Source organism: Lepisma saccharinum, chromosome 11 (genome assembly GCF_977018435.1).
Source record: "Lepisma saccharinum chromosome 11, izLepSacc3.1, whole genome shotgun sequence".
Taxonomy (NCBI): domain Eukaryota; kingdom Metazoa; phylum Arthropoda; class Insecta; order Zygentoma; family Lepismatidae; genus Lepisma; species Lepisma saccharinum.
Genome location: NC_139239.1, coordinates 73,541,029 through 73,555,216, shown reverse-complemented (window position 1 = coordinate 73,555,216; position 14,188 = coordinate 73,541,029). Strand labels below are relative to the sequence as shown.

At 38.2% G+C, this 14,188-nt stretch overlaps 1 protein-coding gene across 2 annotated transcripts in view; it reads left to right on the top strand.

Annotated features, from left to right (window-relative positions):
- Positions 1-14,188, top strand: part of LOC145995318 (uncharacterized) — an 83,591-nt gene that overhangs the window by 45,674 nt on the left and 23,729 nt on the right. For both annotated transcript variants that reach the window (XM_083131927.1, XM_083131928.1), the window contains exon 8: positions 10,891-11,056. In XM_083131927.1, the coding sequence (XP_082988053.1) occupies positions 10,891-11,056 (166 nt within the window). The remainder of the gene's footprint in view (positions 1-10,890; positions 11,057-14,188) is intronic.

The following is a 14,188-nucleotide window of genomic DNA, read 5'->3' as shown; positions in this document are numbered from 1 at the left end:
CTCTACCATCAAGTGCCACAATTGGTGGGGTGAGCAACATCCCTTTAGTTCGATCCCCGTGTTCTACAGGCTGGAACGCTACAGCTGTTGTAGGTTTCTGTGACCGGGTTATGCTACTCGCGTATAGTGCCCCAATTTCCTAACGATGGTGAGTGGTCTGAAATCTCAGGAGAAAAGTTATTATGCTTTCCCCCAGAAGACTTAAACCTGCACGTGTCCTTTAGCAGACATCTTAAACCACACGGCCACAGTACAGGACATTTACATAACTTTCTTTAATTATTAACATTGTTGTCAACTTTCTTGCAATTTGTTAAGGGAAGGATCAATTTTATTTTTATTTTGTAATAATGATGAAGCACCAATATAAAATTTACCAATACTTTTAACTGAAATTTACAGATCCTCTGATCCAATATAAAATTGCAAATGGTACATGAAAAACCTGAATAGTTCAGTCACCTCTTTAATGTATGTCATAATGTGACTGCAATAGTTGCATCTTAGAAAAATAAATTGCACATTTAGACTTTACAATACTAGCGTACATAAATTCATAAAACATAGCTTGCACTAATTAGTGTTACAAGTTATTGGTAAAAATACCAGTTTGCTGAAATTAATGGTAAATTTACTGAGAAAACAACCACAAATATGTCTATACTGGTAGTAATTAAGTTGGTTGCCTTGGTGCTTGGGGTAGCAATTGATAATGTTAAATTTTTAAAGCACTGCAACCCTTTCCCCTTCCTGCAACACATACAAATGCAAAGTGTGCAGTGTTGCTTACATGCACAAAATAAAACTGAATCCTTGATTTCAATGGAAGTGATAATGTGGAAAACTTTAAATCTTGTTTATCGTATACATCTTACTCCTCCATGAAGTTCAACTTCTAAACTCGAATGTGGTTTTTACGTAATGTTGTAATTAGGATTGAGATGATACTAATCTTAAAGTCAGAAGACTAGCAATGAAACTTCATGTGCTGACCTGCATCATCCATCAAACACTTGACAGCCCTTGGCCCTCAAAGAGCTGTTGCACCATAGAATTTATGTTAAGTTCCGCACTTCCCTCAAAAACATATAATAGATAGATAGGTATATAGTTTTATTCACCTTTAGAATGAATAAGAAGTAAATGCTCACTGTTTAAAAACAGAGGAAGATATTTTTATGATCATCAGTGTACAAGATACAGAAACTCTCAGAGTTTATACACCAATAGTGAATACACGTGCTTGCCCTTCTGAAAATTCTGTCTACTGTTTTCAGTAGATCAATGTATATTTTGAAACATGTACTGTTTTCAGATTGTCAAACAGATATAAATAAAAAAAGAATCAATGAGGACGAATGAAATTTAATATTTGCAGCCACATCTTAAGCTAAACACACTACGTACATATCAAATATAATACTGAAGAAATTATTTTCACAGCTAGACACACTACATGCAATATTACATGTAATACTGAAGAGAATAGTTCACTTGGTAGTTCCTCTCTCTACATGTTCATTAGCCCTACTGAAGATGTTAATTAGGAAACCTTTGAGTTTCAGTAGATTTCTCAGAACCACAGTAGAATGCAATTGATATCAGTAAGATTCTGTCTACTGTAAACAGTAGAAATTTCCAGCAGGGTGTGCAGGCGTGCCAATGTGTAATGCGGGAACAAGCCTGACGCTATTCAGTACAGCACCAGACATGCATGTAAGAATGTGAACACCATAGCAAAAGGTTCAGTGCGTGCTTTGGCTAGCAGGAGATAAATCTGTTATGCATTTTGTGTACCAAGACAGAGTTTTCACACTCAGTGGTGAAGCGTGACAGTTATCATCGCAAAATTTGCCAAATGTCAGGGTCGATCTTTTAATGGAGGGGGAGAGCACAATATTTCTCTGCAATAAATGCCAAGGTCACTGCCAATTCAATGTAAAAGCTAATACCACAGACCTTACGACTACAAAATACATAATTCTATCCCATACGATGATTATTATTATAAATGATCGAAACTGAAATGCAACACCTCAATTGTCGCATTTAAAGGTAAGAACCTTTATGGTCCTCCTCCAGTTGTTGTTTTGATATAGAAAAGCAGATTTCATATCGTTCAATATGTGCTATTCCTCTTAACAAGTAGAAATAGCAGGCATTCGCAGTGGCGTGCCCAGGATTTTCGAAGGGAGGGGGGTTCCATGTACTTTTTAGTTGTCATTCCTCAATTCTTCATTTCGCCATCGTTTCCTGCCTGCCATAATCTTTCTTTTTCTTTTTTAAGAATATTGAGCCTAAGCAGGGATTATGTGCCTCACCAACCCCTGCTTCAGTATGCCACTGGACACGTGGAATAATCTTGATGGTTCCAGAGCCCTGCCATGGCTGTAAACATGGGGATGGGAGCTAAAAAAGGGTGTGTTATGACCAAGTCTGCCTGTTCGGAAGCATTCAGCTGTTCTCGGCACCGGCAGAGAGAGAGAGAAGGATTTGCACCATTTCTGGGATGAGCTGAGGCTTCTAACACAATTGCCTTCAATACGAAACTTGATGGGAGGGTTCGGTGCGAGGGGTAGTACTGGGCATCATTTCGATGTGCTAAGATTAGCGAATCTCTTGCGTATTTCAAGTTGTTTCATGCTGTCTCTTGGCTTATTTTGAACAAATATACAAGTATTCTGACTTATTTTTTTTACTTATTCTGTTATATATTTAAAATACAATATTTTTATTATCTTGCTTGGCCATCGCCGCATCTCCCGATGACCTGATGCTTTGCCTCTGTTCACACTTTACAAGATCTGAGGTAAGGCATTACAAATGCAGCTGCACTAGTCACTCCACAGATGCTACAGAACACTTGGCGGAGCTTGAATACTGTTTAGATGACTACATGGCAACTCAAGATGCACACATTGAGTTGCATTAAGCATTTTCCTAAACTCTGAGAGTTTTCATCAAGATACGTAAAAAGATATGCTAATTATCCATTATTTATCCTTCAAATTTTCAATTATTTTTCGATCCCTCTAAGCAGAACATGCTGTATTTATTTTGTATTGGTATCTGTTAAAATTTCCCATAAGTCCAGTTCTTATCATCATCATCATCCTTCTCCACTTCCTGCTTCTGGCTGGGTTGGCATAGAAGTCAAGCCTCTCCATTTTTTCTGGTCTTCCACCACTCCTCTCTTTCCACGGCGTTCCAATCTTGTCCTCTTCTCCTAACACTCCACTATCTGCTCTTTCCACCGACATCTTGGTCTCCCTCTTGGCCTTATTCCCACTCATTGTGCATGGTAAGCTATTACTGGTAGTCTTTCTGCATCCATCCTCTTCATGTGTCCAAACCACCTCATCTGTGCCTGAAGATTCACCACACCCACTGTCTGTCGTATCTCCTCATTCCTTATTCTATCTCTTCCAGTCTTCCCCAATATACTTCTTAAAAATGTCATCTCCACTGCCTGCATCTTTCTTTTGTCTCTCTCTGTTATTGTCCAAGGCTCTGCTCCATACATAATTATTGGTTTGATTGATTGATTGATTTAAAAATTGTTTGGGTGCGTCGGCACTAAAGGCCATTTTGCACCCTTCTATGTATACGGGGAAATAGCCCCTTATCTAAAATTCTGACTCAAATCTTAAAAAGGGGTGTAAATAGCCCCTTGGGAAAAAATTAAAAGTGCAAGGTTGTAAAAAGACCTGCACGAGACAAACACAACACATTAAAAAGTCAGAACAAACAAACTAAAAACCTCCTTACAGACGGTGGAAGAGTCCAGCTCTTCGTAAAAAACTAAAAACATTTGATAAAATGCTGCTGTCATCACCCAAGAGGGATGACAAACAGCCGGAAAGGTTAAAAGTCTGCCGGAGGTAAGCAAGATCGACACATTCAACGAGAATGTGTCGAATGCTTAATAAAACATTGCAAACACGACACAACGGAGGGTCCAGCCCTTGCAGCAAGTGACTATGCGTTAGACGGCTGTGTCCTAGATGCAGGCGGGTAAGAATGACTTCTTCTCGCCGAGAGGGACGGGACGAGGAACGCCAAGCACCTGTGGTGGGCTTAATAGCGTGAAGCTTGTTCCCCGTTTCCGTATCCCACTCGGCCTGCCAAGTGTCAAGAAGGCGACAACGGAACACGTTCTGCAGGTCGCTAGCTGGCAAAAGGTGGACGAGAACATTGCCGTCTGCATTAGCAGACTTGGCGGGAGCATCAGCTGCTTCGTTCCTCTGGATGCCCACGTGGCTAGGGACCCAACAGAAGTGTACATCGACACTGCTAGATAAGGACACAAGCCGTCTGAATATGCGTTGCGCTACTGGATGCCGGGAATACGGCGAATCCAGGGTCTGCAACACGCTGGTCGAATCGCTGCACACAAGGACTTTCTTCAGACCATTGACGTCCGCAAAGTCCAGGGCCTTTAGAATGGCGTACAACTCTGCCGTATAGATGGAACAGGCAGGATGTAGCAAGTAACTGGAACTTTGAGAGTCTAGGACGAAAGCGCAACCAACTGATTCGAATGTCTTGGACCCATCCGTGTAAAACACATTAAAATTGGGGTGCTTCGCACGAAGTTCTAAAAACCGTTGCTGGTATACAACCATTGGTGTTTCTGCTTTTGGAAGGGCAGTCAGTGAAAAGTCGATAGAAGGTGCAGGAAACTCCCAGGTAGGGAGAGGCGGAATGAGTGGAGAGACGCCAGGAAGATCACTGCCAACACCAAGTGCTGACAGGATCTCGTCTGCACGAACACCAAATGGTCTAGTGATACTTGGGTGGAGCCGATACCTTGCCAGTCTACCCTCGTCTGAGATGGTGTGAAATGAAGGATGTGAAGGCATCGAGCGAAGATGGAGGAAGTAGGTAACTACCAGCCGCTGTCTTCGTAGAGACAGCGACGGCTCAGATGCCTCTACATACAAACTGGCGACTGGACTGGTCCGAAAGGCACCAGAGCACACACGTATACCAGCATGGTGGACAGTGTCTAGAATGTGAAGTCTAGATGGGCGGGCAGAAGAATACACAACATATCCATAATCTAGCTTCGACCTGATGAGAGCACGGTACAGGCGAAGCAATACCGTCCTATCAGCACCCCAAGAAGTATGAGATAAAACGCGTAAAAGGTTCAGAACTCGAAAACAAGAGAACTTTAACTGGCGAAGGTGAGGTAGCCATGTTAATTTCTTATCGAAAATGAGGCCCAGGAAGCTGACCTCATTCACGAAGCACAGGGGAGATTTCCCCATGTACAGGTCAGGATCGAAATGACATGTACGCTGACGACAAAAGTGAACACACACGGATTTCTCGGATGAGAAGGTGAAACCTGTTTGGGAGGACCACTCAACCAAACAGTTTATCGTCAGTTGGAGTTGACGAGAAGCTGACGCGAGATTCTGTGAGCGACAAAAGTATTGGCACATAGTATGTGTTATATATTTCCTTCTTGCAGTTCATAGGTACATCCTTGTTCCATATTAATCTTCAAACACTTTGATACAGTCCACCACCCATTTGTCCTCTTCTCTTTACCTCCATCTATTCTTCCACTTCTCTCAATTATGCTTCCTAGATATTTGAAGCTCTCCACTACCCTATTCTTCTGTGTCCATCTTTATTCTTGGTTCATTTCTGGTTCTGTTTCTTGTTGTTATTAGCACCTCACTCTTTTCTGCACTGAATTTCATTCCTGCTCTTCTGATCTCCTCATTCCAACTATAAAGCTGTCTCTGTACTTCTTCTTCTCTGTTCCCTCATATTACTAAGTCATCAGCAAACAACAGTGCCTTCATCTCTTCCTCTCCTATCTTCTTCCCCACCTTTTCGTTAATTCATCCATTATGAAGAGCAGTGGGGACAGCACTTCCCTTTTTTAGTCCATTACTTATACTGAAGCACACTGTTCTTCCCACTGCTGTCTTCACACAGTTCTGGTTGGCCTTGTATGTACTCTGTACTTTACACACTATCTCTTCCTCGATTCCTTTGTCTCTTAGAGCCTTCCAAATCTTTGTTCTGTTCATGCTATTGTATGCCTTTTCTATATCTAGGAATGTCATAATCAAATCATTTCCATTCCCGTTGTGCCTTTCTTGTAATTGCCTTATGGTGAATATCAGATCTACTGTTGATCTGCCTCTTCTAAACCCATACTGTTCCTCTCTCATGTTCAGCTCTGTTACTTCCCTTATTCTTTTTTCTAATATTTTCTCATACACCTTTGCTGGGTGGCACATAAGTGTTATTTCTCTGTAGTTTTTACATTCCTTTCTGACCCCCTTGTTGCATATGGGAACTATTAGCCCCTTTGTTCAATCTCTTGGCACTTCTCTCTCTTGCCACACTGTTTTCAACACACTGTACAGCCACTACACACCAATCACTCCACTCCTAGTATCATTTCCACTGGCACTTCGTCTACTCCAGGTGCTCTACCTCTCTTCATTCTCTTCAGAGCTTCCTCCACTTCTTTCTATGTGAGATTCACTTTTTCTTTCCTGTTTTCTTTTTCCTTAATTTTTTCATGTTCATTTCATTTTTTTCACGTTCAGCAATTTCTCGAAATGATTTCTGTATTTCTTCATCCTTTTCTACAACATTTCCCCTTTCATCCTTTAACTTACAGCTGTCTCCCCTTTCTCTTCTCCTTTCTCTCACTAATCCATACAATACTTTCTTGTTTGCATCTACATCTTCTTCTAGCACTTTGGTCCATTTTCCATCCACTTTCCTCTTTCCTCCTTTACTACTGTTCTTGCCTCTTCCTTCTTTTCCACACTCTTTTCGTGCATTTTGTGATTTAACTTCAAACCATTTTCTAAATGCATCAGTTTTGTTTTTCACTGCCTCTAGTTCTTTCATTCCACCATGGTGTTTCTTCCTTATTTCTTTTCTTGCTTGTCCTTCCACATACCGTTTCGGCTGCCTCTACTAATTCTGTTCTAAATCTCGTCCATTCTGTTTCTACTCCTTTGGGTTCAGTTAATAAACTTGAAATACTTAAGCACAACCCTTAATGAAGTTTTGGTACTTTCTAGTATGTGGAGTTGTCTTTAAATGCATTTTAAAGTTTTTAAAAAATAAAATATCAGGGAATTTGATTAGGTAAGAGAAGGTGACTTTGTATTTAGGTAGAAAAATTGCTTTCTTATATATTCGAAGTGTGCTAAATGAAAATAGAGATTTTATGTTTTACTACCATCATCACGTTCGGTGCTTAGTATGCTTACATTCATATTCACGGAGCACTTTTATTTTGATCACAGAAACTGCCAAAGATTGATGGAGAACCACCCAGTCCTCAGTAATATGTACTTGGTGTGGTAAAGCCAGCCAGAGCATGATGTTGATCATATGACCTCCACTTTGACTGATATGGTGAATGTGTGGAGCCCTATCTGTACACCAGACACAGTGCACTCAATAGAATCTCCTGTACCTCCCTCTCTTTGCTTAATATTTTGTGCTACAAATAAAATATGGTTACATTCTGCTAATAGGTATAAGTTAATTTGTATTATGTTCATGAAATGTGATATTTTCATCACATGTATGAAATGCTGAATTGGTAACATTTCTTCAACTATGTACAATTGTTGATTTCACATTCCCACACAAAGTGCAGAGAGCGTATTTCTTACCTTACATATTGTCCAAACTTCAGCAAGATAAAAGTGAACACTCCACAAAGACATCACACGTTAAAATGACTGTTTGTACAACATTCGTGCATCATTAGGTTAAAGCAAGGACCAACGTAGACAAGTAAAAGTAAGGTGAGATTGATTGATTGATTTGCATACAAGGACTACAATTTTGGGAGGAAGAAGATGATAGTTAGCTCAGAAGTCAACTCTTGTGAAATCCGATAGCTTGGTGGTACCTGATGTAACTAGAAGTTGGTGTTTTCTTGTAGGATATTTTTCTTATTGTATGATAATATAAGAAATGAAGATTTCCTGTTCTGTTATCGTTCAAGTTGTTATTGGCAACAAAAATCACAGCTTGGACAAAACAATTTCAGTTTATTGGCGAATGCCAAAAATACTTTGAAAGGAACATTATTGAAGGTTATAGAATCATCGTTACCAACTTGACTGATAACAAAACAGGAAATCGTAATTTCTCACACCATACAATAAGATTTGGTTAGCACAGAATGCTATGATGCCAGGTGTCCAAAATTCGAATCCCAGCCTGGGCATGTGTGTTCTTTGTGATCATCCCTTTATCAATTTCATCACATCATCACTCACTCTCATCTTCCCGATTAGCCAAAGTGACAGAAAAGTGAAGTAAAATAAAGCAAACCAAACCATACAGTAAGAAAAATATACAAAAACAAAAGAATGCACAATCTTCTGGTTATGTGAAGTACCACCAAGCTACTGGATATCGCATGAGTTGGCTTCCAAGCTGACCATCATTCTCTTCCTCTCTCTCAGCACAGCTCCTGCCTTTTCACCTTCTCCAGTAGTCCCTGCTTTCCTCTCCTTTTGAAAAACTGCTGCAATACTCTAAAATCTGAAAAATTACTTATGCTTGTTTTTATCTTGTCGCACGCTAGAATCTAAATATTTGGGAATCACCGTCACAGAGAATGTGCTCCTATGAAGACACATTGAAATTGTGACTTCAAAGGCAGAAGCGATCATCAATAAATTGCCAACAATTGGCACTGTTAACTATAACCTTCCGTTTTCTCGCAATCAAACCTACATTTTAACCATACACAACACTATACTTTCTTACAGTTCACCCTTTCTAACTAACAGTACACTCAAGGAATCAGTTATAAACAAACTCCACTCCACATGAGGATAAAATATTGGAAATCTTAGGGAGTCATGCACCAACAATATTAGATATTAAACAAACAATTATACAAGAATGGCAGCGAGAATTGACCTTGGCACCACAAGGAAGAATAGTATTTAACCTCCTATAAAACATCCAAGAAATACTCGATATGACATGTTTCCAACCAACAAAGGAACTGATCCATTTCATTACAGGCCATGGACCATACGGAGTCCACTTACATAAAGTTCAACCTGAGACCAAGCGAGACGTGTCCGTCATGCAACGACATTAACGACTCTCCAGAACACAAAATATTATATTGTCCTTCTACCAACCCCCTCATCAATCAATTGAGAGATTCCTTACAAAGCTTTGACACCTATGAGCTCATAAGATCCGAGAATTTCTACCAACTTAAACAACTCGGAGACTTAATCTCAAAAGAGGAACTCTCACGTTTCAGAACCCAAATCCCTAACCCTATCCCATCATTCCAAACCAACAACTTAGAAGATCCGAACACTTAAGAACGCAGAGAGAAGCAGAACTAAATCCTCCATAACTCCAGTGAGATCCCGTTGAGGAAGACCTAGAAGCAACAGAGGCAGAGACGAACTGAAGATTTTTCACTTCATTCAACAGGAAAGAAGAAGGAAGCAGGTGACAATGACACCAGCCATTAAAAGCCATCAAGTTATCACAGCAAGGATTCGACCCAGAGCATAGGCTAATATCACTACCACTAACAGATAACAACCTGTAACAGCACGTAATACATTTTACGAGATACCCTCCTCACGTACCCAGGATTTCTCATTCCTCTGGCCTCCAAGAGGTCCTTCTCGTACTGATGTTCCCCAGCAACCACTTCTCCTACTATTCTCCCACCCCTAAATTGTCTCGAATTACTAATGTCCACACTTCTTACTAGACCGTTACTAATTCATGGTGATGAAGAACTTTTAACAGATAAAAATTAACAACAAAGGAAGGCTTTAAAACTTCCTACCACTACTAATTAGTAACTTTATCAACTTTAAATCCGTATCCTATTAACTCTTTTATCTCATTTCATACACTTTACACTAGTGTTACTAACCTGTTCTCTCTAACTTTAAGATCTTAAAATCAATAATGTAGATCTAACACAATAACATTTTAACCCTACTAACACTATTAATGTAAACCAATGATTATTCTGGTTTCAGAATAATCATTAGTAATGTAAAAAAAATGGAAATTATGAATAAAGAATAAAAAACAAGGATAAACGGGAGAATCCGGTAAATATTTCATGTAACTGAAGTACCGGTATAATTTAAGGCATCGGGACTGTAGTGGAGGCGGACATTTTTCGGGGGTTTCCCCCTTATTTCCTACTTGTGATTAAATGCTTAGAATTTCTTCTATAGAAATCACATTAATCTTCATATGGTTTGCTTTTGCTGTTGTCTAGATATTCTCAATAGTTTCATGGCTATGTATGTCTATTAAACTATTGGTAATATCTAGACAACAGTGAAAGTAAACTACATGAAGATTCATGAGAATGTTCTAGAAGGAATTCTAAGCAAATGTCATAGCAGTTTTTCTAAAGGAGAGGAAAGTTAGAAAATAGCTGTCTGGCCATCGGCCAAAGGTTCAGCCAAGTCTGAAGCTGATGATACATTCATGTTGTGCAAAACGTCGTTGTAGTGTGTGATGTGTTTGTGCAGGATTTTTATCTTGTCGATTTTTTGACAGGATAAGACAAGAAATATGTACAATTGTTTACTAAGGTCTTCATTTCATGAAACTAGAATGCTGACTAGACAATGCTGATATGATTCCCTGCCTTGTAATCAAGGGGTCGCAGGTTTGGTGGAGGCACATAGTGGTTCGGATCCCACTTTAAACTGTAGGTCCAGTCCCGATTAGCTTTACTGTGCATAAAGTGGACTTAAAACACCAACCAAACCTTCACCAATTCAGTGTTTTTCTGCTTGTGAACAGTAGTTGAATAGGAAGAAATAACAATATGCATGCAACTGTGTATATTCACACTTTAATAATGTTTTGTAGACAAGAGCCAATAGAAAGTACACCAAAGCGTAAAAGGGATCAAGTGCAGCCCACGCAGCTCTTCCCTCCTGCTGCTTCTCCTCAAGGTCCAGAAAGAATACCTTCTCCTGCTCGCGCTCCAACCCCAGTTTCTGAGGCACAGCCTGATGGGTCAGCTGATGCATCTGTAAGTCTCGCTTAGGATCTTTTTCATTAATTTAAAAGTCTGAGATTAGTAACACGCATGTATTTAACCAGTGTTAACAAGGTTTAAAATTGTTTTTTTAACATAATCCTGTTCACAGTTGTACAAATTTTGTGCATTTTTGGAAATTTTGTTACATAATGTGTATGAAGGTGAAAGAAGGTGAAAAACTGACAACACTGAAAATTAAACTAAGCTGGAAATTCAGAGGCTGCATGTTTTCTGAAATCAGTTTCCCACAAACATGGAAAACTTGTTTTTAGTATGTGCAGTGTGCTTGAAAGTATAATAAAAGAAGAATTAATAACTTGTAAGTTTATTAAGATATTTCCATACAGTTTTCCTCTACTTATAGAGTAACTCAAAAAGTTTCTTTTACACACCTAATTTACCTCGATATGTACATCATTATTGGCATGACAGATGTCCAACTTATATTCAAGCTCCAAACATGTGTTGTACAGCATTACTGGAGTCACATTCCGGATTGCAGCACAAATGAGTCATTGTAGATCAATAAGATAAGGTGCAAAATAATCTAACAGTTATTTTTAGTGTTTTTTTTTATTTTATTTTAACTGCGATGTTTCGTCCTGATTTCCATTAACTTTTTCAAGCTACACTAAGATATACATACAACAACACAACAAAAGTGGTTATGCAAACCTTTAAGAAGAACAAGAAGATCAGGATCTTGTGTTCGGTACACTTGAGAGTTTACAAAACCCCACAGAAAAAATCAAGCAGAGTAATATCTGTAATAGTCTCCAGTGTACCAAACCAAATTCGTAATCTTTCTGATGTACGACGTCGGATCCAAAATGTGACTCCAGTAATGCTGTACAACACATGCACAGATCTTGAATATAGGCTGGACATCAGACGTGCTACTAATGGTGTACATATCGAGGTAAATTAGGTATATATAAAAAAAAAAACGTTTTGAGTTACTCTATAAGTAGAAGAAAACTGTATGGAAATGTAATATCTTAATAGACTTTCAAGTTATTAATTTTTGTTTTATTATACTTTTAAGCTGGGCACACTGTATATATGTACCAGGTGGGCCATAAGTCAGTTGTCACTAGCAATCGTTAGCGTAGTGGAAGTCAGTTGTGAACTTGACTAGTGCATATTACCCAATATAAGAATGCTGGGTAATACACACTAGTCAGGTTCACAACTGACTTCCACTACGCTAGGCAAAACAAAGTCTAACGATTGTTAGTGACAACTGACTTATGGCCCACCTGGTACATTGAATATTTCTCATCAAGAACCAAGTTTGTAAAATGGTTGTTGAAGAACTGCAGAATGGTCTAGAAATGCATGTCTAAATTGCTTGGAAAATATGGAAAGTCAGAATTTTTCTTTTTCTAAAATAAGTTGAAACCTTGAAAATAGAAGACTAATTTTGCGACAATTTTAACATGTAAAAATTTACATGGGTGAATTAAAGGAGAAAGAGAAGAAGCAAATGTCAAATCATTTAAAAATAGAAGAAACTCGTCAATCAAGGTAAAAGTTGATGGGATTGTCTCCTTGATATCTAAGGGAGATTTACAGTGAAGTGACAAGAGCCAGAATTTTATTTCGGTGGGTATCCCTTATCAGCATGGGTATTGCCAAAAGTATTTGCCATAGATAAAATACTTGATTAGTACAAATAATAATGACAATAATTATTGTTATTTTACAATAATAACTATTATAAGTTATTAAAAATAATACCAATTTCAATCCAAATTTATTGTTGTTATTACATAAGTGGAGAGATTTTGCTACTCGATCCACCATATCAGGGAATATCTAACACAATATTTGTCCATTATTTTTCTTATATTTTGTACAGTTCGTGCACTGAAAATCATAGTTATTGTATTTTGTTATTAACTTTTACACAATCTTTCAAAAAAGGGGTTTAACAGTTAGTGATAAGTTTTACTCATAAAGTTTATATTCTGTGACCTCTCACAAAGAAAACTATTAAGTTTTGGAAGTTATGAATCCATTTATTCTTTGGATTAAATGGTAGAATATAAAAAGTAATCTGGTTTCTCTACTGAACTTTTTTCGATGTAATGCAGTTTTTTCTGTGGTTATAACTTTATTTCTGTTATTAACAATAAAAATAAATTTTAAGTAAGATATTTGTACAAAATCCTGATTACAGGGAGGGGTATTCAGCCCCCTTAGCCCTCCCCCTGGCTACTTGCCTGGCCACACCCAGGTTTATACAGATATGCGAGAAGGTTCAATGGGTTTTCCCTATCTCGTTAATACATACCGTGGGTTGTTGAAAGTTGTCAGCAACAGCTACCAGAACAATGTACTTCCTGGTTAACTAATTTCTCTTACATTGCTGAAAATTCCGTTTTTTTTCTTTTTTGATAAGGTATTTCAACTCTACCTTCCCCCAGTATTAAGAAAAACTCTAATGCTAAAATTGAATAGCACATCCTTTTAAAGTTTAATAGATATAAACAAACAAAGAGTTCAGTTGTGTTGATTTTCTAATTTCTTTCACTTTTTTCATGTCTTCCCCTTTCCTGTATTCTTTGGCTCCAATTCCCCGTTCGTGGTGAATTTCTCTGCTGGAAACATCAATGAGTGGCAACTAGCAGCCACAGATCAGTACTCCATTGTCGGATCTTCACCTTCTTTGAACCAAGAAAGGAAAGGGAAGAGGGAGTTGAAGATACACCTGTTCTTCCTTCACTTGTTTTCATGTTTAAAACCTATTCCAGCACTTCTTGACTTTAGACTTAGCTAGAGTAGCCACCTCGCATTTTCTGATGTGTTTTCAATTGTTTGTGGTGTACATGCAATTTTTATATAATGGTGAAAATAATGGTTTATAGTGGTGAAAAAGAGTTTCACTCGTGTTTATGATAAGGAACTTTAGAGACCAACAGCGGACTTAAAACATTGTACAGTGTGGTATTTGAAAAATTTCCAGGGGATGGGGAAGATATTTTGTTAACTTCGTTTGAAGTTATTATGTATAACTTATTATATTACGTAAAGGGTGTCTCAGAAATATTTTCATTTTAAAACTATTAAAATAAATACTTAAATTTTTTGTATAAAGATAAATTTATTACCGAAAGAAAG